The sequence below is a fragment of the Alnus glutinosa genome, chromosome 12, assembly GCF_958979055.1.
Source record: "Alnus glutinosa chromosome 12, dhAlnGlut1.1, whole genome shotgun sequence".
Lineage (NCBI taxonomy): Eukaryota > Viridiplantae > Streptophyta > Magnoliopsida > Fagales > Betulaceae > Alnus > Alnus glutinosa.
The window spans coordinates 23,795,932-23,820,746 of NC_084897.1; the positions used below are offsets into that span (position 1 = coordinate 23,795,932).

Genomic DNA, 24,815 nt, shown 5'->3' on the forward strand with positions numbered 1-24,815 from the left:
CCTGAGTTTATTGTTTAAAAAAAGGAAATCACTCGTTAACAATTTGTGAAAAACGTTACAAATGGATTAACTGGGCCAGAACATATTTATTTAACCCAAGCACAGCCCATTGATTTCCCAAAATCTCGATCAGTGCTAGGCTGCTAGCAATTTCCCACGCTGAAAAACGAAAGCTGAAACTGGTCAAGCCCGGGTCTCTCTGAACTGAGCCGCCCGACGAAGATGGACTACGAGAACAAACTCCTCCTCGCTCCCATGGTTCGCGTTGTGAGTTCCAGACCCTTAAACTATTCAGCTTAATCTGTTAATTACTCCCTTTAATCATGGTTTTACAGACCTATTAACGGATTATAAATCAAATTTCCTCTTCCTCTCTGTTTGGTTTCTGAGAAACCGAGGGAAACAGATAGCGAAATAAACTCTTTGCGTTCAATTTTTTTTAATGGAGAATTATTGATTTGGAGCGTTTTGTAGGGAACGCTACCGCTTAGATTACTAGCCGCTCAATACGGTGCGGATATCACATACGGAGAGGAGATTATTGACCATAAGTTAGTCAAATGCGAGCGAAGAGTGAATGGTACGCTATTCTTCTTACAATCAATATTTTCATGGTTTTGGGTTCATGTTATTCTTAATTAATACAATTTTTGCATTTTTTTTTATTTAAATTGCCTTTGTTCTACACAACTCCTGCGATGGCGGTATTGTTACTATAATTCGTGTTATTAGAAATAAAACGGAGCTTATTAGTAATTAATTGATTTATACAAATTTATATTTTGCTTGTATTTTAATTAGAAATAAGAACTAATATTAATTAATTTTAAGCTCAATGCTTTTGGGATTTAAGTTAATCGGTTTACATCTTATGTGCTTTCCTTCGGCATTTCTTACTTTGGGGATCCCAGTCTGATGCAGCTGAATTAATCTGCCTGCTGAACGGTAATGTGTAATGCGTGTGTATTAAACTGTAGGAAGTCATGTGGCGACTAATAAGAAGAAAAAGAGAATTTATCAATTAGAAAGAGGCAGGCACTTTATGTTACTTTCGGCACCCATGATATGAATTGATGGTATTGTGAATAGTCATGCAGTTACTTCGCAAAAGGGAAAGAGGTTGTGTGGTATTAGAAAGGGTTAGCTAGAGGAGCAGCGATTTCAAATGTTATCAAAAAAATATATTATTGGTTTAGATGTGGCTGATTTATATTAATTCACGGGTGGATTGGTTCTTGTGCCAACATGTCTGTAGAAGAGTCTAGTGCTAGCGACATGTGCAGTTTAACAAATCTCCTCCTGGATCCGCATCAGTGAATTCATTCTTGACCAGCCAAGACTGGATGTGGCACTTTAATTTAGCTGATCCAAGGGGTACTTTCTAAAGTTGTAATTTTAAACTTATATTCGAGCTTAGTCTTGTGTTAAGTACACCCCCACTCCCCACTGGCTATCTCGAAATTTTGGCTCCGCCCAGGTCATTTTTCAGTCTCTTGGCTTTCTCAAATACCCTGTAGGACATCCTTGAATAAAGAAGTTGTTTCCTTTTTTCTTGGAAGTGCTGAAGGCCTCTATTGTTGTTTGATGGTGATTAATTGTAGAGATATTGACCTTCTATTCCTGTTTCTTTGGGCAGTGTTCGCGATAAATTATAGGCCTGCCTATGCCGCAAAGATTAACCAGAAAATGATGTTGAGATTTGCTTGTCTACAAGTTTGATTACCACCAAACATTTTGTCCTTTGTGCTGCATATCATGAGAACAGAAATTTGGATTTAGTTGCACTGCATAGAGCTAAACATAAGAGTTATTTTAATTTGTTAGTTTGAGCCTAAGCATTTTCTTTTGAATTCAGAGAGATGTTTAGGCTCCTCTACCAAATGCAGCCTGCTTGCTCCAGAGTCCGGGTTTCCTTCTTTAAATGATATACATTGGATAATATATAAGCTTTGCAATGGTCAGGCTTACAGTTACCACAACTTTGGTAATAGCTTTGCATTGAAGCGAGTCTTTGTTTCTCTTTAGGTTTTATGCTTGTGAGTTAGAACAAGCCCTAGTTTCAGGTTACACTTTTCAGTTCTGTAGATCTGGTTCAACCTGACCAGGATCAAGGCTTGTAACAGTGTAAAACCAATAATTTTTTGTTTTGATAAGTAATCACAAATTCATTAAAAAGCGCAAAGGTGCAACCCAAGTACACATGGATAATAACAATGAATGCTAATTTAAACCCATAAAGTCACTTATCAAAAAAATGCTAATTTAAACCCATAAAGTTAACACAAATTAGCATTCGGTTCCCTTCTTTTTTTATCCCCTCTTCTTTCTTTCACCTTTTCTTGCAGTGGCTAAATCTGCAAAATATATGAGAACTACTCATTTTGGTTTCTTTATAGATTTTAATATTATTTTTTTTCTTGTGGGTTTCATTGTTTGTTTTTTGGGCTCACTCAGGATTAAAATGCTGAATCCAGTTTCAATTAGGCAATAATTTGGTTGGTGGACTAGCAGGTTGGATTATAAATCTAGGATCCTCAATGGCTTCTTGCAAACAACTTATGATAAAATCATTTTGCATGTAGATCATTATAAAAGGGCACTGAGGGTGGTTGCTTCTCTTGTATATTTTTTGTGTACGTGAGCTTTCCTCTTTTTCTAAAAATTATTATTCATAAAAAAAGGGCACTCCTCCATATTCACTGAATTTAATTATGTTTAATGTATTATTTTATTCTAGTGCTCGTGTTTTAGGTTAGCAGTTCAATAAGGTGCAATATTGTACATGAAAAGATTATTGATAATGAACTAGTCGGTTGTGAGTGCAGATTATGGTAAATTTCTGCTTTATGTTAAGGCCAATACAACGATTTACTTTCTTTATTATACTTTTAAGTTTAATTAATTATTTATTAAGATTCAAAACTAGCACCTTCAATATCCTTCCTGTGTATGTGGGGCGTCTTATGCTTTTAATAATATCTCGATTACTTATAAAAAAAAAAAAAACTAGCACCTACATGGTTGTCAAAGCCATTATTAAAATGTTTGGAATTTTGAAGATTGTGAGAGATCAGTGATAGGGTTAAAAGTTTTGGTGTTCAAAACTCTATGGGTGGAAGGTTACTCTTAACCGTTCTCATTTTTCTAATTTTCTAGAATTTGTGCGAAAGAGCCTATTAGAAAGCTCACAAAAGATGGAGAATGTTAAATGTTTTTGAAATAAAAACATTGCAAAAGGGAAGCTGAAGGGTTGTGGGTAAAAGTGATTATAATGCATTTGATGATGCATGTCATAAGCTAGGTGAGGATGGACGTATATATTTATAGAAACTTGCTGGGGAAAGGAAAAGTGAGGACTTAGATAATGTTAATTGTGTGGAAGTTGAGGATTTGAGTTTTCTTTAAGATAACTTACGTTCCCACTTGTTCTTACACCCATGACTTTACCCTCACCCAATTCTTATGTAGAGAGAGGAAGTGTAGTTTGAGTTAGAGCTTAATGAGATGAGGATTTGAGTGTTTCAGTTAATAAGAATGAAAATACTTTTTTGGTAAAACTAACATGGGGGCTTAGTTTTAGGATTAATTTTCTGATTGAGGTGTGAAAACATGAATTTACTAAAGGACTTAAGGTTATAGGCTTTAATATGAGGGTTATATTGGGTCTTTTTATAAACTTTGGAGTTTGCACCAGTACACTTGTGCACTGTATTAGTATTTAGCACAAGGTACAGCCATTATCATAGGTCTTGTGTGGGCCTGTTCTTTCTCTTTACCACTTCTACATAAAAAAATTGTATAGAAAAGGCGCTTTTTTTATTATTTTTTTCTCTTCTATATTTTATCCTGTCTTCTTTTGATTGGCAAACTGAAGTTTATGTGATTTGGGGTATGCGTGCCATAATTTGGAAGTTGTATCAATTCCTTATTTAATTTGAATTTTTTTTTTTGCAATTTTGGGAAACTTTTAATTTTTTTTTCCAATCTTGCTCAGAACATATTGGGTCCACTGATTTTGTCGAGAAGGGGGCAGAGAATGTTGTTTTTAGAACCTGCAACCAAGAAAGAAATCAGGTTGTGTTTCAGCTTGGCACTTCTGATGCTGTGAGAGCTCTCACTGCTGCTCAAATAGTGTAAGTTAATCGTGGCTTGCATTTTCTCCTTTATTATGAGATCAGGATAATGTAACAAGAATAATTACTCTCATTTGAAGCTTCTTTTAATAATATTTTTAGATGGAAAATATAAGTTTTTTGTTCGACTTACATTTCGCTCTATAGCCTTGTTGCATTAGGAGCTATATATTTTATGGAGCAGCTCTCTACTTTTAGTGGGATCTCTACTTTTTCTGCTTTGGACAATACGTCTGTCGTAAACTCTAAATCTGCCTGGGATTGGAAATAAAATGGCTTCTCTCTCATGTGACACAATGATTAAATTACTGACACAGTATTCCTTCTTTAAGATGCAAAGATGTAGCAGCAATAGATATCAATATGGGTTGCCCCAGGTCATTTTCCATTAGTGGGGGCATGGGTGCTGCACTATTGACTAAACCAGAGCTCATCCATGATGTATGCAATGCTTATCCTCTCAAAATGCTTTCTTTTCTTTTTCTTTTTCTTTTTCCTTTTGTGAAGAACTTTTGCAGTTTGTATTTGACTCGTCACCTTGCTTACTTTCAAAGCCAGATTCTGACAACATTAAGGAGGAACTTGGAGACACCAGTAACGTGTAAGATTCGACTTTTAAAATCATCTCAGGATACAGTAGAGCTAGCAAGGCGAATTGAGAAAACTGGTGTTTCTGCTCTTGCTGTCCATGGCAGGTAGTCTTTAATCTACCTAGTTTCTTTGTCCCAAGCCTCTATAGCTTTCTGTAGAAACAATTGTTTTTTTACTTCATGAAGGCTTTTATCGTGATATCAGCCTCTTTGTGATACATCTTTTATACTTCATCTATTTTTTCCATAGTAGATAATTGTAATCATATCCCTTTAAGTATCTTTGGTTGGAAGTGGGAGGGGGGGGGGGGGGGGGGGGAATGGATAGATCATTTTTCTTTTATGTTAATTTTTACTTCTTGTTCCAGTAAACCTTGTTAGTTTTCCTTTCCTTCCTCTTATTCCTTGACAACCAAACACATTAGTCCTGTTCCCTTTTTTCCTTTCTTTTTCCCTTAAGGCCTGTTTGATAGGAATGATTGAAAGGTCTGAGGAAGGAAAATATAGGGACACTGAAGAAAAAGATGAAAAGAAGAGATGGTGATTTTCGATTGTGTTTGGTAACGTGGATGGAAAAATGAAAGAATAAAAAATGAATCCCTCTTTCCCTTGTTTGTTAAAGTTTTAAGGATGAGGTGGAGGAAAGGATTTTTTATTTTTTTAAAACCAAAATAATAATTTTTATTTTTTATTTTAATTCATCAAAAAAAAAAAAACATTTTGAAGAAAAGATACGGGGTATATTTGTTAAAACACATCACCCTCATTTTCTTCCTGTTTTCCCTCCCATTTTCCCTCCTAACTTGGGGGGATTTTTGTTAAAGTTTAAAGGATGAGGTGGAGGAAAGGATTTTTTCTGTTTTTTGAGAAAAATACACGTATCCCCTTCAAATTACTACTCAATTTTCAATGTCCCCCCCAAACTACCAATTGTGTCAATGTCCCCCTCTTAAACTACAGAAACATGTCAATGTGCCCCTTAAGACCAACAAAAAGACAAAAATGACCATAATTTTTTTTTCAATAAGACAAAAATGTCCTTATAAATTCGAAAAACAATTAAAACTAAAACATAAAAAATTAAAAAAAATTAAGGAAAAAAGAAAATAAAAAAATAAAAAAAAACGAAAAAAAAAACTGAAAATTAAAAAAACAAACGAAAAAAAAAAGAAAAACCCCGTTTTTATTTTTAATTTTTTTTGTTTTAATTTTTTTTTTGTATAACTTTTTGTTATTTTAGATTTTTTTAAATAATTTTTTAGTTTTTTTATTTTTAAATTTTAATAATTTTATGAAGGGTATTATTGTCATTAGGGAGGACATTGACATTTTTCGGTAGTTTAGGGGGGGAGATTCACACAATTGGTAGTTTGGGGGGGACATTGACAATGATGTGGTAGTTTGAGGGGGTTATGTGTACTTTTCCCTTATTTTTTTAAAACCATAATGACTTCTTTTTCCTTTTTTTTTTTTTTTTTTTTTAATTCATCAAAAAAAAAAAAAACCATTTTGAAGAAAACGGTAATCTTAAAAATTAAGAGGATGCGGGGTATATTTGTTAAAACACATCACCCTCATTTTCTTCCCGTTTTCCCTCCCATTTTCCCTCCTAACTTGGGGGGATTGACTAGTGTGGGACCAAGTGGAATCAACAACTTTTCCTCTTTCTAACTATCCTATTTTCCCTTTTACAAACCAAATCTGGACAATCTGTATGTTTCATGTGTTCTTCACTCCTCCCCTTTTCTTTCATACCAAACAGACCTTATGGACACAAACAGATTGTCCAAAATTGGTTATGATAATCTTTCTGTTAGCTCTTCAGTATTATGAGATGTTCTTTACTGTGACAATTGCAGCCTGTTTCAGAAGTCCGATAAATAAATTTGGCATCATTCCAATCCTATAAACTTCTGAATGGTGTTCTAGTGGCTGTTGGGGTGTATGGGGTGGGTCCTTGAAAGAATATTAGGAGGGGTTGGGAAAAGTTTTGTAGTCACACCAAATTTGAGGTGGAAGATGGCTCCAAAGTTAGATTCTGGCGTGATCTTTGGTGTGGGGATATGGCCCTTAAGGATGCCTTTCCAATTTATTTGGTATTGCTTGCGCAAAGGGTGCTCTTATTGCAGCTCACGTGGAATTTTCTGTAGGTGCCATTTAGTAGAACGTGAACTTTGCTAGATCGGCTCATGATTGAGAGGTGGATACCTTTGCCTCGTTCTTCATGATGTTGTATTTAGTGAAAATGAGACGGGAAGGGGAAAACAAGTTATGGTAGGTCCCTTCCAAAAGAAGGTTGTTTTGTGTTAAACTCTTCTACAATGTCATGGGTTGTCATGATGGTTTCCGTTTCCCTTGGAATAGAATTTGGTAGACTAAGGTTTCGTTAAGGGTGGCCTTTTTTGTGTGGTCAATGGGCATACGAAAGATCCTTACCATGGACAATTTTTGGAAGCGTCAAGCGATGTGTCCATGTGGTTGATAGGTGTTGTATATACAAAAGGAATGAGAAGTCCGTGGACCATCTTCTTCATTGTAAGGTTGCTTGTGCCATTTGGAATGTTTTTCTCTGTCGATTTGGATTGTCTTGGGTTATGCCTCGATGAGTAGTCAATTTGTATGTTTGTTGGTAGACTACCAGCAGCACTTGGAGTGTGACTGTGTGGAAGATGGTGCCTTCGTGTCTTTTGTGATGTCTATGGAGGGAAATAAATGATAGATGTTTTGAGGACCGCAAGAGGACTTTGGGTTAAGTTTTTATTTTTCAACACTTTGTATCTTTGGACAACTGCTTATGTTTCTCCTTTGGTGATTGGTTATCATGATTTCCTTGTTCTTTTAGGTGGCTTTTTCTGTATACTTATTGTGTATATGGGGGCGCCTTACACTTTTAAGTTTTAATGATATTTCTATTACTTATTAAAAAAAGAAGAAGAAGAAGGAATGAGTCTAAGCATTTCTTTATAGTAGTTTTTTTATGAACTATAGGTGATGAAAGCAAAGCATAGTAGAGAGAATACTTCTAGCCATGAGTTAGGTCTCTCTAGGTTGAAAATTGCTTTAACTGAGGGACTAAAAGTTAAGAGTCAGAGAATTAGGAAATAAGATGAACTGATAGCAGTCATGGAAGCTAAAAATGCCATGTGAACAGGATTTATCATAAGAAATTGATGTTAAAGCCAGTAATTGCAAGTTTTTTAGGCTGGTGCTATTCAAGGAGAAGTTAGTAGCATGCAGTAGTAGGCGAGGAAGCAACATTTCCAACTATGACTTGTTCAGCAGAATCCAAAATGAGGATATCCTGAGGCCTCTAAACTGCTTTTGATAGTTACAGGCTTCAATCATGAGTGGTCAAGGCCCCCAAAAAAGGGTTTAGTTAGTAGAGGAGAGGGTGAAGGGAAGACTGTTGGGTGCCATCAATTGTAAAAGAAGTGGCTTTACAAAGAACGAGAGTTTTAATATGTATGGTGCTAGAGAGAGATACATGATGAGAAACAAAAACAACAAAACTACACTGTAATAGGGATGGTAAACTAGTATTTATTGTTAGATTAAAATGGGTGCCATATTATCATTGCAAGTTTACATTCTAAAGTATTGATAGAATCAACTTGAATGTGTGTTGAAGGCCTCGCCATGTTTATATTCATATGCTCTCTGGAGTCTTTCATGAGTTTGGGACCTTTAACAAAGTTAAATATCTATGTTTTCTCTCTTAAGTGCTTAATCAATGGATTATCCTTGTTCAATTACTTGCAGAAGAGTTGCGGATAGGCCCAGGGATCCAGCTAAGTGGAGTGAGATTGCTGATATTGTAGCAGCCTTATCGATTCCAGTTATAGCAAATGGCGATGTCTTCGAGTATGATGATTTTCGACACATCAAAGATGCTACAGGTAGTTAAGAGATTCTCTTATCACGAGTGATATTTATTGAAAATGATCTGACTGCACAATGAGGCCTTTAATGGACAGATTTATGATGTGGAACTGAACTGAATCAGATCCATCAAGAAACTGAGTCTAGTTTGATCAGTTATGCATGGAGTGGGGAATCTAGGGATGCTGTTAACCTTGTTTTATTTTTCTGTCTGATTTGCATACCACATTTTATCTTTCTTTTCTCCTACATGTATGCCTCCCTCAAATATAGATCATGATTTTTTCAGCCAAGAGATAAAATCATAAAAGGTGCTGGTTGCTTCTATAGTTGGAATAACTGTCGCTTTAGAAACAATCCAATTCTTTTTGTTTAGCTGTGCAAGTCCATTTTGGGGATGATTCTTCACACAATCATCAGGATTATTGTCTGTTATTCACAGCATAAGGCTTATTTGTTTTCCCACTTCAGTTTTCGCTGCGTTAATGGGCAAGTTTTAGAAATTGTGCTATTAGGAAGCATGAGTTACACTGAGGAATGTATACATTGAGGATATGGTGGGTTGGCCAGTATTTTTAGGTGTTTAGCTCTGATTTGGCCTAAGATTATAACTTCATGCAATGTAATAGAATTGTACTTTGTTGAAACTTTCTAAGGGATGGAGATGTCACTTCAAAGGAAAAGCGGGGATAAAGACAGCATGTAGTGTCGTCCCATTCTCCAGGCCAAGTATTTGCATGTATGGGTCATGGCTATGTATTTGAGAGATATTTTGAACATTTTGGACTTCCATTTTGCTATCTTTCTTCCCATGTTTGGCCTATACATGCATTGGTGTTTGGTTGAATTATAAAATTTATTGATACATACAATTTCTAAGTGATAATGGTTTTTGTCAGGTGCCTCATCAGTCATGGTTGCTAGAGGAGCTCTTTGGAATGCCTCAATTTTCTCTCCTGAAGGCAAAATGCCTTGGGAAGATGTGAAAAGAGAATATATCAGGAAGGTATTTTTCTCCTCATGACAAAACATTGTATCTTGGGTCGTACTTAATGAGTAATTTTTCTGATGTTCCCTTTCAGAAATACCCTTCTTAAAGGATGTTTTGTTGTGAAAGTAGAATTCTACTGTGTCTAGACGACGTCGGTATGACTCACAAGCACACGTCCAATGAAACTCTTGAAGTTATCTTTGTTGTAGCTTATCTTAGAGTAGTCGTAGTTTAATTAAATAAGGATAGTTATAGATATCCTTCTAAGTCAAGAGTCTTTTAGAGTTTTAGTTATTTGTAGCACTATGGTGAAGAAGTCATTTAGTAGTAGGTTTCTATTGTTCTATATAAGAGTTATCTCCATATCTATGTTATCGCTTATAAACGTTTAGTTCCAGTAGATGTTTATCTCCACTTAGTCGAGTCATGATAGAACTTGTTTTCCAAGTTGTGGAACTCAACTCTGCATGGTATGTTCCTCTATTTAAAGAGATGAATTTATTAATAAAGGTAAGCAGAATTAATCCCAAACTTGTGTTTGAATATTTACTCATTATTATTAGTCTATATATATAGATGTGATAAAGACCATGCAGACACTATATTGTGTTCTAGTAGGTCAGATTGAAGTTTAGGTGGGCTAACTTGGTTTTGCACTTGTGATTTCAGAGCATCTTGTGGGATAATGACATTAAAAGCACAAAGCACACATTGAAGGAGATGATTATGCATTATTCTTCCCTTGAGCTCCCAGAAGGGAAGGCTGTGATCAAATCAGAATGCTTGGCAGATTTAGCGTAAGTTCAGTTTGTTTTGTGCACAACACAAATTGATTTTATTTATTCGTCCTATTTTATGGGTGCATATTCCATAATCCATATTATTATTCAAGGGAAGTACCCAAGGGTTTGAACTAATTGCTGTAATTTAGAAAATCCATCGAGCACCTTTGCTTCTTGTTTGTACATGGATGCAATTTAAAATTCCTGTGGTGAAGTTCTCTTTGGCTGAGTTGATGAAATCTTATGAATATACCAAATTTGTGGGATTTTGCTGTTCATCGAAATCAGTCGTAACTCAAATGTTGGTTGTGGTAGTTTTTATACACTTTGTTTTTAACCTAATTTCTAGTACCTGACCTCAATTGTTGCTTAGTGCCAAATTTCTAGCTGTAAGACAAGTGCATTGTATGGGAGCAAAGCAACACAGGCCCTCAACAAATAAAGATCAAATGGAATATGAAGTTTAATTTATATATGAAAAAAAAAATGAAAATTCATGCTATCAATGTACTATGTTGGAGAGTAATGTTAAAGACATATCTAGCTGAGGGCTAGATATGTGTTCTATAGTTAAATCTCCTACTCCTATAAGATCTCAAGATAAAGATAAGACCTAAAAGATTGGAGCTAGTGATAAGATCCCTAGTTTAAATTCAAATACTAGATCTGTTTGTAACTGATTAAATCACATTGATTAATCAGATTGTAGTCTTCTATTCCTATTACGATTGTACTCTCCTAAACACATGTAACTACTTTCTAGTTCTCTATATATACAAAGAGCCTATACCAACATTTGGTAAGGTAGCACAAAATATACACTAAGTCTTTCTAGTTTTTATAAGTAATGCTTTCTTTTTTTTCTTTTTTAATTATTATTATTATTATTTTTTTTTATGCTTTTTTAATATCTAAAATTCTGGATATTTAGTTTAGATCTTCTTGATATAATGGAAAACAACAAATCGAGGTATTGTGAAAAGACTAATCCATATGGAAATATATCATATCAACAAAATCTATTTCTTTAGTTCTTTTAGGCAATAGGTTTCGAAGATTTCTGCAACTAAGAACTTAAATTAACTTGTACATTGCATTTATTTTATTTCTTTTTTTATATGGTAGCTGATGATGTTTTGTTTGACCTTTCAGGCAACTTTATGGGGAGGACAAGTACTATCAGATTGTCAACGCAAAAAGATTCTTGGTCAATGGGAGTAGATGAATCTTTGTGGTTTTTGTTCACGAGTGTTGTTGAGTGTTGTCTGTCAACCAAATGAAGACAAGCACGTGAGTTTTGCAATTTTTTTTTTCAGTTATATCCAGACACCCTTTATCTACGCTATAGCCACCAAAGTTATGTAGGCATATCTCTACTCGTTCATTTTATCATAAAGGTAAAAAAAATTGGTGGATGTAACTTATAAAAAATGGTCACAATCTCAAAAATGGCAAATTGGGTTCTCTCATTGTAAGGCAATATTATCTGGAGTAAACTATTAAGCTTAGCCATGCGCCAAACCCAATAAAATAATTGCATGGATCAGTTTGGATGATTTCTTCCCTCTTTGGTTTAGATCTGTTATCATGATTCTCATGAAGATGTTTTTTTTTTTTTCGATGAATAAGGGATCTTTATAAACCCAGAAACTATCAAAACTGTACAAACAAAATTCAATTCTCATGAAAATGTTTGTTGTTTGCGTCGGTTTGAAATTGTGGCATTATTGTTCTTTCCATTTTAAATGTTTGGAATTTTCATTAGGTACCTAAACGTCATTTCATGTATGCTAAAAGTCCACAATTTCTTGCTATAATTCCTTCCTTGGGCACCTTTCTATATAAAAAAGAGGAAAACGTGTTCTTGTGCAGATAACCATGCACTATTTTGGAAAGAAGCCGTTCTTTGTGTTCAGGACTTGGAAGCAGGGAAGCACCGTAGATTGAATTAACCAAAGCTGATGGGGTTCTTGTCTCATCCTTGGGGCCATAAAGCCGAACCAACCTGGGGTTCTTGGGGCATCTAGTTCTGCATTCTTCAAAAATTGATTGGTATCTATGGCTGGCTGGCATTTTGCTTAAACATTGATCCTTGATATTGTAAGGATCTCTGGTGTATGGAGGGGTGGTATGATATACATTATCGAAGTAATTCAGGCCTGTCTAGTTCTAGCATCAAATCTCTCCCATCCCATTTTGTTTGACGTATCCTGTATGAGATAGAGGCATACCATTCTGTTGGGGGAAAAAATAAATTATATGTTTGCTAATGTGTTTTGGGAGTGTTTTTTGTTTTGGTTTGAGAAAGTGTTCTATCATCTTTGTTGTTTTCTTTTTTTGTTCTTTTTTAAATTAAATATGCTTGCAACCGGGGATATCAGTAAGGATTTTGTGGTTTCGTAGTTCGTTGGATTAGCAGTAAGAACTAATCCAAAGCTAGCTGCTTGAATCTTTGCAGTGCTCACTCTTCACGAAATCAAACTACGCTGCCTATTTGGCGGTGTTACAGGGGCACCTTCTGCTGCCACTGCAGCTGTCTCCAAGCAGCTTAGCATTCATATATCAAAACCCACATTAAAAACCATGATGTTTGCTTACTACTTTTTTTTTTTTTTTTTTTTTTTTTTTTTATTATTATTATTATTATTATTTTTAATAAGAGTTGATACTCATCTCCTGCCTATCTTAGTTTCAAATTCACTATTGGATTCACGTGAGTTCTAGACTTTTAGTAATCTAATGATGAATTTGTAAATATGATTACAAGGGATGGGTAGGGGGATAGGTGTTTATCATTTTTTATTTGTGCGCTTTTCGCTAAGATGGTTAGGTGCAATGAAGCAAGTGAAATCCATATAACTATATAAGTGTCCTTCCTCAAAAAACAACTTGGATGAACATCTACAGGATATGCAATAGAGTGGGAAACGGAATGACACTAAACTCTTTTTTTTTTTTTTTTTTTACCTATTCACATTAATGAAAGAAGCCTGATTGGCTGAGAAAGCAAAAGACAAGTCCAACCAAAATTGGCAACAATTTTCCTTATTTCAAAGAGAATCTAAGCTCTCAATGGCTAACTTCATTTAGCGTCTACAAAAGCACAGCTTCATCGTATCCGTTAATTTCTGATCCCACGGTCCACATCGATCTCTCAAATCAACGAGTTTACGGGGTTGGGCCCAGCCCATCTACAGTCAACAAATTCATGACTGACCAACGAATTGAGTAATCAAGGGGGGACAAAAAGGGCATATGAAGTAGATTAAGAGCCATTTTAGGAAATTCTCAAACAAATTTCTCTCTCTCTCTCTCTCTCTCTCTCGCAAGGTTTCTCTCGCTGATACGCTTCGAATTCGATCACCTTGTGCGTATAGGTTTTCTCTACCGCGCTTCTTTGCTTTCTGGTAACCCTAACTCTCTCTGAATATTCGATTGGATTTGGTGCACAGAGACTCATTTCTTTGAACAATTTCGTTAGTACAGTTCAATCAAATCCTACAATTTCAGTTGCACTCTATTGAATTTCACATTTCTATATCTATTTTTGTTTCAAATTTGTTGTCTTATTTTTCTTTCTTTCTTTTTGGACATTTTAGGTTCTTGTTTCCGTTCTATAAATTCTTTTCTTTTTTTGGGCTGGTTGAAGATCTTACTGATCTGTTAGTCCAAGCATTTTTGATTGATTAATGGTAAATACACGATTCGGTTACAAGCAATTGATGAAACTCTTTTTATCAGCTTAGGAATTGAGGTTTTTATGTCCGGACTTTGAGTGAGTGCGTGTAGTATTTGATTTTTGTTGCGAATATAATTCGTGAATCTTGACCATTGCATTATAGTTGTTGAAATCTAAAAATATGACTCTGCACTGAATACGCACTGAAAGTCAAGATAGTTAACGGATGTTTCTTGTAATTCTGAGTAGTTGGAAGTGGACACAAGCTACTGTGTTAATTGATTGCATATGTTTTAGATATCAATTGCTTCTTAATTAAATCTGCATTGCGAATGAGGGAGGCAACTGTTCTGACATTTGGATAATCTTTAGCATCTTTGAATTTCTGCCATAGGGTTAGATTTCTTGTTATCGGATGATATTTGATTGATGTGTTAGTTTTTGTTTTGTTTTGTTTTGAACTCCTACTGTGTTCCTACAATTCTATTTTGTGTATACTGCGTTTGCTTATGGGAGCTTTCCGAGAAGCTCTCTTCATTCTTTTGTGTGAGTCTGTGACTGCGTGACAAAGAAAGAATAAAAGAACAACATATGAGGTTAAGTATTTTCTGCATGTCATATATCTACAATTATCAGGTGGATCATTTGATTCAGTTCTCCATGGCTTCCACTTAATATCTATCGAAATGTCTACATTTATGTGCTGAACATGGCCAACAGGTCATACTTAAAAATCATGTTACTATACTAAAAGATTTTGTAATATGAGATGTGGTTATACTAGTACAAGGCAGTAGCAGGTAAATAAGTATATTTTTCTTTAGAATTTAATGTGGAATTATTTTAGTTCTGAAATTTAGTTAGTGAACTCATTAATTCTTTGCATCCGAGTTATAAGATTGTTGTGACAACCTAAAAAGTTAGTTCCACATCGAGAAGATGAATTGGCCACATTGAGTGGGTGGATTATAAAAGTGTTCATGGGTGTTAAGTCTCATATTGGTTCCTTACTAGGTAAAAATAGGCTTTATAAGTGATTTTAGAGAGCTCTAACTGTAAATTGACTAGTCCTTTTGGAGTGATAGCGTAGATGTGACTAGCACGTTCCTTAGGTCGTGTTGGTATCAGAGCAACTTAGTGACATCATGTGGCGTTCAGGCACTACATAACGTGGGCCATGACGAGGATGTCAAAGATTTGAGTGGAGAAGATTGTGACATCCCCCAAAAGTTAGTCCTATATTGTGAATTACCCATATGGAGTAGGTGGGTTATAAAGGAGCTCATGGGTCATGAGTGTTAAGTCCTACATTGGCTTCTTACTAGGTGAGATTGGGCTTTATAAGTGATTTTAACTAGCTCTAATTGCAACTTGACCTAGTCATTTTGGGGTGAGAGCGTAGATTTTGCTAGCACTTTTTCTAGGTTTTTACAAATGGTATCGGAGTAACCTACTAACACTATGGTAGGTGAGATTGAGCTTTATAAGTGATTTTAATGAGTTCCAATGACTAGTCGTTTTGGAGTTAAAGGTAGATGTGGCCAGCTCTTTTCCTTGGTTATTACCATTGTCTCTTAGGAAATATGGTAGACAATTGGTTGAGTTCTAGCTTGCCATGAAGTTGCAGAATGTACCTAAGATAATTATTTAGGAGATATTGAGTAAGAAAAGGTGATTTGCTTAGAAAATAATAATAATTAAAAAAATGGCAATAGAAGGATAAATGGATTGAGGCACTCGGCGTGGCTTGTATGGCTTTTGATCTGGGAGAGGGCATAAGGTTGTAAGTAGGAAAGAAAGGAGTTTTGGAAAATGAGAGAAAAATTTGGGGGGGCATTAAAGGATTATTACTTGGGCTGTCATTGGGCATTGCAATGAACATGCAAGAACAAGATTTGAGTTGTCACCCATCTAATGTATGGATCGGTAGTTATAAGTAGCAATTTGATCGGATGAAGTCATATAATGTGTTTTAACTATATATGGTGGAAGAACTTGGTATTAAATGATGTCATTACTGAGTGTTAGATTCTCGCAAATGAGCAAGCACTGTTTGATTGTATGTTACTATTTTTATTTAAATAAATTTATTGGTTAATATTGTTGCCTTGATATCCCAAAATACACAATCAGTAGGGAAGGGGGCCGTACTGCACATTAATTAATTGTTAAGCGTTCTTTAGCAAAGTAGTATCCTCCATTTGAAACCAAAATCACACACCTTCTACTGGTCGGCCTGGTGGCTGAGTTGCTGCATATTATAAAGCTTTTAATGACTGTTCGTTACTGCAATTTTTTAATTTTAATTAACATTCTAGAACTCATTGAGAACAGTAAGTTTACCATATTGTTTTGGGATCTTTAGGGTAACCACCACAGATGCTATTTGTGAGCATTTTGAAATGTGTTGGGGCTTCATATTTTCTAACCCGTGATTCCTTTCAGAATCTATAGAAGTATACATTTGTTGTTGCAAGTATTTTATCAGTCATTTTCCTTGACTAGGTAGTGGTCATTCTTATGTTTTGTCTTCATGAATTTAACATGATGAGTTCATCTTGTGATGAAAGCCAATATGGCTCATAAGTTTTGTTGTGAAATTCATGTTCCTTTGGTGACGGGTTATTCTTTCAAATAATATACACATGAAAGTCCTCATCTCTTTCTTGCAGGTGTTTTGTGGCACAAATTTCTGGTTCGGTGATTTAAAGTAAATGGAGCTGAATACCATTAAAGATGCTTTTGATCGTGTTGCGAAGAAACAAAAGCTGTCCTGTTCAAAAACTCAAGAAGTGATTGACCAGATTATCCAAGAAATTGAAAAGGCATTAGAAAAAATACAGTCAGCCCGTGACCCTGACTCCCAACTTGATTATAAAAATTCCCTTTCTGATCTTCGAACCATACTGAAGGATATTGCTCCACTCAGTCAGCTGGAAGGCACACAAAAGGAGCTGAACATAGCACTCAGCAAGTATGCAAAGCTTCTTGAGAAATCATTCAATCCAGATATAGCTAAGGCTTACCGGAACATTGACTTTGACGCACACATAGTGAACCAGATAATTGCCAGCCATTTTTACCGGCAGGGCCTGTTTGACATTGGGGACTGCTTCATAAGTGAGGCAAGGGAACCAGAATCTGCTGCTGCTTTGAAATCCCCATTTCTGGAGATGTATGAGATAGTTGAAGCTATGAAGAGTCGGAACCTAGGGCCAGCACTGAACTGGGCAGCCAACAACTCTGATAAACTTAAACAAAATGGATCAGACCTTGTTCTGAGACTTCACAGCATGCAGTTTCTGGAAATACTTGAAAAGGGAGGCAGAGGTGAAGCTCTTAAGTATGCCAGAAATCACCTCACTCCTTTTGCTTTCAACAATATGGCTGAATTGCAGAAGCTCATGGCCTGTCTTCTCTGGGCTGGAAGACTTGATAGCTCCCCATACTCTGCATTACTATTGCCAACTAACTGGGATAAACTAGCTGAGGAGCTAACCAGGCAGTTCTGCAATCTTCTGGGGTACTCTTATGAAAGCCCATTGGGTGTGACCATAGCAGCAGGTGTTCAGGGGTTGCCACCTCTTTTGAAGTTTATGAATGTGATGGCAGGGAAGAAGCATGAATGGCAGACTATGAAGCAGTTGCCTGTACCAGTGGAGTTGGACAGGGATTTTCAATTCCATTCCATATTTGTATGTCCAGTGTCTAAGGAGCAATCAACCGAAGATAACCCACCAATGTTGATGTCGTGTGGCCATGTTCTGTGCAAGCAGTCTATCACGAAGATGTCCAAAAACGGCACAAAATCTTTCAAGTGCCCTTATTGCCCATCCGACATCGAAGCAACTAAGTGTAGGCAACTTTATTTCTGATGCACCCCAATATGTTCCTTAGGTTGTATTTTACTCTCTTATTCTTCTTCTTCTCTCTCATCTCTGTGGTGAACTGAATCAAGTTGTATTGTGTAGCGGGGTTGTGGTGATGGTGGCAAAAGCTGACCGGTCTGTTGTGATGTATTCTCTTTTGATGTATTGGTTGTAAATAGACATTCTTTCTCTGTTGGTAATGAAAATCTAGGTCAATTCTCTCGAAACAAATTATAAGGCAAGATCTGGCTACACCATGAAGGGGACATGCTCGGATAAAGCCCCAAGCTTGCTCGGAGATGTCAATGTAGTGGGTATAATTGTCTCTGATATGGTGGTAGCCCACTATAGAGCCTTCTGGTTATTTCGATTGCCTTCAAGTCGTTTTGCAGTCTACGGTTTATTTTTCCTTCAAGATTTCAGGTACGTTTTTATTTTGTTTTATGTATTTTACTTTAATTTTAGGTGGACAGTATGACCTGACTCAGCAGTCTAGCCCAACCAGTCCATCGAGCATAATGATAATCTATTGACTCTTGGGGGTGAGTTGTTAGTTGCTACTCCTAATTTAGGGCACGTTTGGTACAGAAATGGTTATTCCTTTATAAATAATAATAGGAATTATTGAGAATACAAGAAGTTAGAATGAAATAACTATTCATATTCTTTTGTTTGGTAGCAACACAGGATGATCTCACTGAAATTGAATAAAAATTCTTAAAAAATCCTATATATATAATTCTTAAGAATTATGGGTGGCCGGCCATCCTATCAGAACACAAGGGGTCGTGCGACCATCCTCGAGACTCATTGTGATGGGCTCTCGAGAGGCTCTGGAGGTGGCCTGTTTTGTTAGAGTGGCTGGCCACCCATACCAAATGTGCCCGTAGATTTAATTTTTTGGGCAAGAAAATGAAAAACAAACCACCATAAAGGACAAGAAGAAAAGGTGGTTGTGTGTCGCACTTTTCTATTGTCTTCTGGTATCTTCTATGTTAACACTCTAACAAGAAAATAAAGGTATGCTTTTACCCTAGATATGGACGCTTAAGAAAGAGAAGGGAGAGGACCAACAACCTTTATCTAGTCCATGTGCCTAGCTAGGATATTGTACTTATACTCCTTTTGAGGTACGTCTGAAATCATGTTTGATGAATTTATCTACTTCTATTTCTTCAACTTCGCCAAAAAAAAAAGAAAAAAAAGAAGAAAAGGAAAGATCTCCTTTGGAATGCACATTAAAATTGTAGCACATAAAGGTAGGCACTGATGAACACCACTAAAAAGGCACCAAAAGTGTTGCGCAATTTAAGGAAAACATCAGCATCTGCAAAAGTTGAGTAAAGAGCACCTCCTTAGCCAAAAGATAAAAGCAATCCAAATTTCTCTACCCAATCCTTTTACAAAGCTTTAAGTTACTGTCACCCTTTTATCTCTTTCACGCAGATTCAGGCTTAAGAAGGCTCTTATTGCCTTTTCTCGGTTTTCTCGTTCTTCACAAACTTTTAACTAGAGTCATGCCAACGTGAAAATTATACTTGCATGTGAATTATCCAAACCATGTGATAAGCTAAGTAGTTAACAGTTTATAGAAAATTGGGCAGAGGTGAAAGGTTGTTCAAATTGAAGCGGCTTAAGATATTGACGATGTGATGAGTTATTTGGTTTAGGATATAGATGTGTAGCTACCCCATGATTTTGTGCGGTTTTTGGATAACTAGATTATGAAAGTTCACAAGAGGATTCGAACATTAACCAACCAGTGGTCCAAATTTGAGGTCAAAGACTTAGAGGGACCTTTAGGGTGCGTTTGGGTTTGCAATTTAAAAAAGTGCGATTTAAAATAACGATTTCACATGTGCGATTTGAAAAAAATGATTTTTAAAAACGCAATTAAGCATTTGGTAAAATCGCAGTTTAGCTTTTAAAATTTTGCGTTTTAAAAAAAGCACCTTCTTAACTATGATTTGAAAAAGCAGATTTTATGCGTTTTCAAATCGTAATTTTTAAAAACTCAGTTCTCAAACGATTTAGGTTCTATGATTTGGTTTAAAATCGCACTTATTGTTTATAAAATCGCAATCTTAAACGTACCCTTAAATTTGTTGGATTGATATGTAGTATAATGATTCAACCCAAAAATTGTAAGTTTTGAAGATAACGATTGCTGATTTGAAAGAAAATTCAAATTATTTCAGTGACTTTTACCAATAAAGTTCTACTAGTTAAAGAAGGAAAAGGAAAAGGACGTATTGGATTCGAGTTTGCAATAATCCTAACATCAATTCATAAACTTAAATATGGCAATTAATGCTGTTGTAATTTGAATGGCAAGCTAATAGAATACGGTGTAAACAATTCTAAATTACTGGATTGGCAAGTGAGGGTGGCGGTAATGGTTCCTTTTATCTTTTTTCTCTCTTTACGAGATCCTTTTCTCCTCCATGTCTTTCCTTTTTCTTTTGTTGGATATCGGAGTAACATCATAATGGCTAATTAAAAGAGATGAAACAATCAACATCTCGACCTCTCGAGTATATGTTCTTCAGTGTCAAATGCAAACTGCCTTGGGTTTCGTGGCATGAGCTTTTAAGAATGTGACGAATTAGCATGGAACAACATCATGTATACTTTTAAAAGCATCGAACATACAATAAAATTATGACAAAAACCCCACTCCCAAAAACAAAACAAAACAAAACAAAACAAACCAGTAAATATCCACAAGCATTTGGCATCATCCTGTGCCCTAACTCTGCCACTCCCACTTTGGCATTAACCCCCTAGGACAACTTACAGCTCATATAAACGTACAAAAATGGACCCATTCATCATTTGCAGCTATTTCCAATTTACACATTCTACTATCTATTAAAAGATGCAATCATTCAAACACATATACATACCTCCCCACTCCCTAGTCCCTACAATTTTTTTTTATTCCCTCAATTTTGAAGATAATATATATTTTTTTTGGGTGTCCCCCAAAAAAAATAAAGAAAAGGGTAAGAGACAAATAAATTAGAGAGCCTCACAAACCCCAATCAATTAATGTGGGGTTTCCCTTTCACTATCCGTCACTTTCCACTGCTGAAAAGGGCCTAGCCGTCCGGTACTCCTTGTCGCTATCATGGGCCTGGGCCCTCTCCAATCATAATTTCCTTTTTTTTTTTTTCAAAAATTATTTATATTTATATATATATCTTGATAGTTTCTCTGTATTAATACAAAATTTAAAAAGAAAAAAGAAAACTAAAATCTGGCATTTTCAAAGCCGTGCAAATCGCTGACTCTGTTCATTGACTTCCTCATAATGGCCACCTTAGCCAATCTCTCGGCGGCTCTCCAAGCCGATGTTGGCGTAAGCGGCTCAGGCTTCTCATCCACTCGGTTGAGCTCCAGTCCTCTCTGTCTCTGTGTCTGCAGCTGATGCTGTCTGCGCCGGTTCAGCTCGGCTAGCTCCGCTTCCAAGCCGCGCAAGTACTCCTCAGCCCACTCGGATTTCGACTGCATCAACAAGGCTCGAGCCGAGGACAGCAAGTGATAAGCCCCGGACAGATTGTTGTGCTCAATCATCCGCCGAGACTCGGCCACGGCGCGCGTGGTAACGTGAAGGTTTCTCAGCCGTTGGATATTGGGAGAAGACGATCGGGCAGCCTGCGCCCGCGGTATCAGGAGTGCCTGTTCTTTGCAATACACGAGCTCTTGAGACGACGTGTCTTTGAAAGAGGGACGTACGGACAACACGTGGTGGGACCCAATGGAAGAAGCTGGTATTTTCAACTCCACAAGGACTTCCCTCTCTTCCTCGGCGTAGAGATCGCCGAGCCTGGCCGAGCCCGACCCGAGCGCGGCGGGCCGACCCGTCAAGGCATACACTCCAGCTATCTCGGCCGGTGCCGAACCGGACGCGAATCCGAGTTTGATCCTCAGATCCTGAACCACTACGCTCAATAAACCGCCCACACACTTGGCGAACGCGTCTTCATCGTGCCCGTGACCGTACGCGCCGCTCTCACCAAACCCCACCGCGTGAATGGGGATTTCCAAATGGGCGAAGCGCGTTGAGGACACCACGGCTGGAGAGGAGCGCTTCTGATTGGTGGAGCTGATGGATCCGCGCTCATCGTTACCGTCGGATAAGAGCATAATGCTGGCCACGGCGTTCCTTTCCCGTCGATCCTCAAGCACCTTAGCGGCCTTCAGGAGGGCGTCGTTCACACAAGTCCGCTGACCCACACAACCCAGCGCGTCCACAATCTTCCTAGCCGACCTCCGACCGTTGGTGGTCATCCTCGTTAACGGCAACAACCGCTTCGAGCTCGCCGAGAAAGCAATAATAGAGAGACGGTCCGTCGCACAGAGCGACGAAATCACCAACCTCATGGCACGTCTCATCATCTTCAACTTGGGCACTCCCATGCTCGTACTCACGTCGAGCACCGTCACCAGGTCAATCGGCGCACGACGGGCCGAGTTTAGCTCCGGAGAAGGCGGGGCCCTTACCTTCAAAACAACAGCGTAGGTCTCATAGCTTTTCCCCACGGCTACCACCGCAGCCTCCGGTAACAAGCTCACCTTCACGTCCCTGAATAAGTCGTTGACTTTCGGCGAAGATAAAGGAGCAGAATTAACGAAAAACCCCTGGAACTCGACGGCTCCGTTTTCGTCCTCTTCGTTCTCATCCGATTCTGGTATGGGATTGAACCGAGTACCGGAGGTGGGGGACATCAAAGGCTCATCGTCGTTGTACACTCTCAAGCACTTGGTTTTGACGTCTCTGGCTTTGAATTCTCTCTTGTTGTTGATGGTATTGGCATTGTCTCTCTCTGCTTGGGTGGCATCTGGGTTGGGGTGGACAGCGAGCAAAGGGAGTTCCTTCCAGGTTGCGCAGCACACAGGGCAGATCAAGAGCTGGTGCTTTTTGATGTGCGAGGAAATGCAATGGAAGTGGAAGGTGTGGGAGCATTCGGCGGTGAAAATGGCGGTTCCTTGACCGGTCTTCACGCTCTGTATACAGATTCCGCACCTACTCTGAAAAACAGATAAAGAAAAACGTCACGAAAAGTAAAAGGAATATTAATTCAGTGATTCAGTTAAGAGGGGTTGATGGGAATGGAATCGGGAACGTACGGAGAAAGAGAAAAAAGATGCTTACTTTGGAGAGACGTAAGGCTTTGAGGAGTGAGAAGCTAGAGGGAGATTTGGGGGAGATAGGATTATTGGAGAGCTGGAACAATCTGGGGCTGCTGTTTTTCTTTGGGGTGGTTGAGGTTTTGCATTGGAGTTTCGGGCTATTCGGCAAAGAGGAAGTGGGTGTGGTGGTGGCGGTGGAGGTTCGGCACCGGAGGCTGGGGCTCGAGACCGGCTGAGACTGCAAGCGGGGCGTGGATGGGTTGGAGAAAAACCCGAACTTGGAGCTGATTTTTGGGCTCTGAACGACGCTACTATTCTCGCAATGCTGCTGCTGCTGATTCTTCTCCGATAACACTTTGTTTGTTTCTCTATCTTTGGGAACGGATGTGCAGAAGGCTCTTCTCCACCCAGTCACCATTTTTTCACCGTCTCAAGCTTTGTTACGCTAAAGGGGGTTTCTAGAAAGGAAATTTGAGGTGGTGATATTATGGAGAGGGACAAGACGGGCTGCTGGGCATGGAAGTGGTTAAAAAGACAAACGAAATGGATTAGATAGGGACATCCTTTTCATCTTCCTCTTTTCCATGTTTCTATTTCCCTGCTTCTTTACAATTTCTTGGTGTTTTTTTCCTCTTTTTCTCTTTCGAGAGCCCCAAAAAGAGTTCTGTATGAAAAGGCTTCACTGTTCCTGCCAAATTGAAATCTCTCTCTCTCTCTCTCTCTCTATCTCAATCTCTGCGGGTGTGGGATATGAGATTGAGATATATGCAAATAGAAAACAATACAGAGCCTATACGGTCCACACAGAATATGGTACAATTGTTATATATTATTCAAAGTGGGGGGGGGGGTGGGGGCGTTGGGAGTAACAAGTCGGTGACCGGCAAGTGGAGGTTTTCTACCTACTGTAACAAGTCAACGGGGCCGGCTCTTGGAATTGGGTCGTCTATCCCGTTCCCACGTTATGATCACCGACCCATCTCCGTGTGTATTTGTGTGCAGTAAGATTTGAAAAATCTCTCAGTGGTGCCATTTGGCTCTCACTCTTTCGCCTTACTCTTCGCGGCCTTCTCCTTTTCTCACAAAGCAAATTTTCTTTTTTGCGATTTTTTTTTTTTTTTTTTTATCTGACAGAATAATAATAAAATATATCCTGAATGGAATTACTGACACATGAGGGGGATGGGATGTGAATTCACTGCTGTCTGCAATTTCAGCTGACTCAGCTGAGCGAACTCTGAAGCCTGATCCAGACTGATCTTGTCCGTTCATGCGTGGGGTCCATTCCGTTGTTAGTGAATTTAATGGGGGTGGGATCTTCAAAGTATGGCTTTTCTAGTTGGGGAGGGTGGAATAGTCATTTGCGTCTGATGGTGATGGATAATCACTCCCCCCCATCTTTGTAATAAATAAATTAAAGAAAACGGCCATTATTTTTTTATTTTTTATCTTTTTGGATTCATCAATCCCGAGAGATCCAGAAACCACTGCAGTAACAGTAAAGCAACAATCGCAATTCCCAACCCAAAGATGTGGGTCTCGCTTAACACAGCGTTATTATTGTTCAATTACTTTCAATAATTCATAATATTTGATTTCAAGTTTTTATGAGGAATAGAAAGAGATATTAAAAAAAAAAAAAAAAATAGTGAAAATTAGTTTGAACGGTTGGAAAAGTTTTTTATTTATTTATTTTTATAGATACATGAAAAAGAACAATAACAATAGAAAAGAAAATTACAATAAATTAGGGATG

General features: G+C 37.6%; 3 protein-coding genes across 4 annotated transcripts; 2 read left to right on the top strand and 1 right to left on the bottom strand.

Annotated features, from left to right (window-relative positions):
* The first annotated feature begins 107 nt into the window (after window positions 1-107).
* LOC133883130 (uncharacterized) lies at window positions 108-12,645 on the top strand. 2 transcript variants are annotated; one of them, XM_062322348.1, is made up of 10 exons: window positions 108-267; window positions 475-580; window positions 3,995-4,133; window positions 4,466-4,574; window positions 4,692-4,828; window positions 8,483-8,619; window positions 9,502-9,608; window positions 10,263-10,390; window positions 11,528-11,665; window positions 12,248-12,645. In XM_062322348.1, the coding sequence occupies exons 1-9, from the start codon at window positions 223-225 to the stop codon at window positions 11,598-11,600; spliced, it is 981 nt and encodes a 326-aa protein (XP_062178332.1). In that variant the 5' UTR covers window positions 108-222; the 3' UTR covers window positions 11,601-11,665; window positions 12,248-12,645. The 2 variants fall into 2 exon arrangements, with proteins under 2 accessions (XP_062178332.1, XP_062178333.1); XM_062322349.1 differs by lacking the exon at window positions 12,248-12,645 and having other exon boundaries at window positions 9,502-9,600; window positions 10,259-10,390; window positions 11,528-11,657.
* Window positions 12,646-13,631: 986 nt separating this feature from the next.
* On the top strand, window positions 13,632-18,154 carry LOC133852003 (protein RMD5 homolog). Its single transcript, XM_062288654.1, has 2 exons — window positions 13,632-13,782; window positions 16,727-18,154. Exon 2 carries the CDS (start codon window positions 16,769-16,771, stop codon window positions 17,927-17,929), a length of 1,161 nt encoding a protein of 386 aa, XP_062144638.1. The 5' UTR covers window positions 13,632-13,782; window positions 16,727-16,768; the 3' UTR covers window positions 17,930-18,154.
* Window positions 18,155-20,551: 2,397 nt separating this feature from the next.
* On the bottom strand, window positions 20,552-23,849 carry LOC133851278 (probable E3 ubiquitin-protein ligase EDA40). The gene is made up of 2 exons (XM_062287615.1): window positions 23,082-23,849; window positions 20,552-22,957 (listed from the first exon to the last, which is right to left on the bottom strand). The coding sequence occupies exons 1-2, from the start codon at window positions 23,475-23,477 to the stop codon at window positions 21,176-21,178; spliced, it is 2,178 nt and encodes a 725-aa protein (XP_062143599.1). The 5' UTR covers window positions 23,478-23,849; the 3' UTR covers window positions 20,552-21,175.
* Between the last annotated feature and the right edge of the window lie 966 nt (window positions 23,850-24,815).

Excerpts from the sequence above, each read along its gene's own strand:
- LOC133851278 (XM_062287615.1), bottom strand. The coding sequence starts at position 23,477 with ATGGTGACTGGGTGGAGAAGAGCCTTCTGCACATCCGTTCCCAAAGAT. Across the intron at positions 22,958-23,081 it reads AAGCCTTACGTCTCTCCAAA|AGTAGGTGCGGAATCTGTAT; the intron begins GTAAGCATCTTT and ends TCTGTTTTTCAG.
- LOC133852003 (XM_062288654.1), top strand. The coding sequence starts at position 16,769 with ATGGAGCTGAATACCATTAAAGATGCTTTTGATCGTGTTGCGAAGAAA.
- LOC133883130 (XM_062322348.1), top strand. The coding sequence starts at position 223 with ATGGACTACGAGAACAAACTCCTCCTCGCTCCCATGGTTCGCGTT. Across the intron at positions 268-474 it reads TCGCTCCCATGGTTCGCGTT|GGAACGCTACCGCTTAGATT; the intron begins GTGAGTTCCAGA and ends AGCGTTTTGTAG. Across the intron at positions 4,134-4,465 it reads CTCACTGCTGCTCAAATAGT|ATGCAAAGATGTAGCAGCAA; the intron begins GTAAGTTAATCG and ends TCCTTCTTTAAG.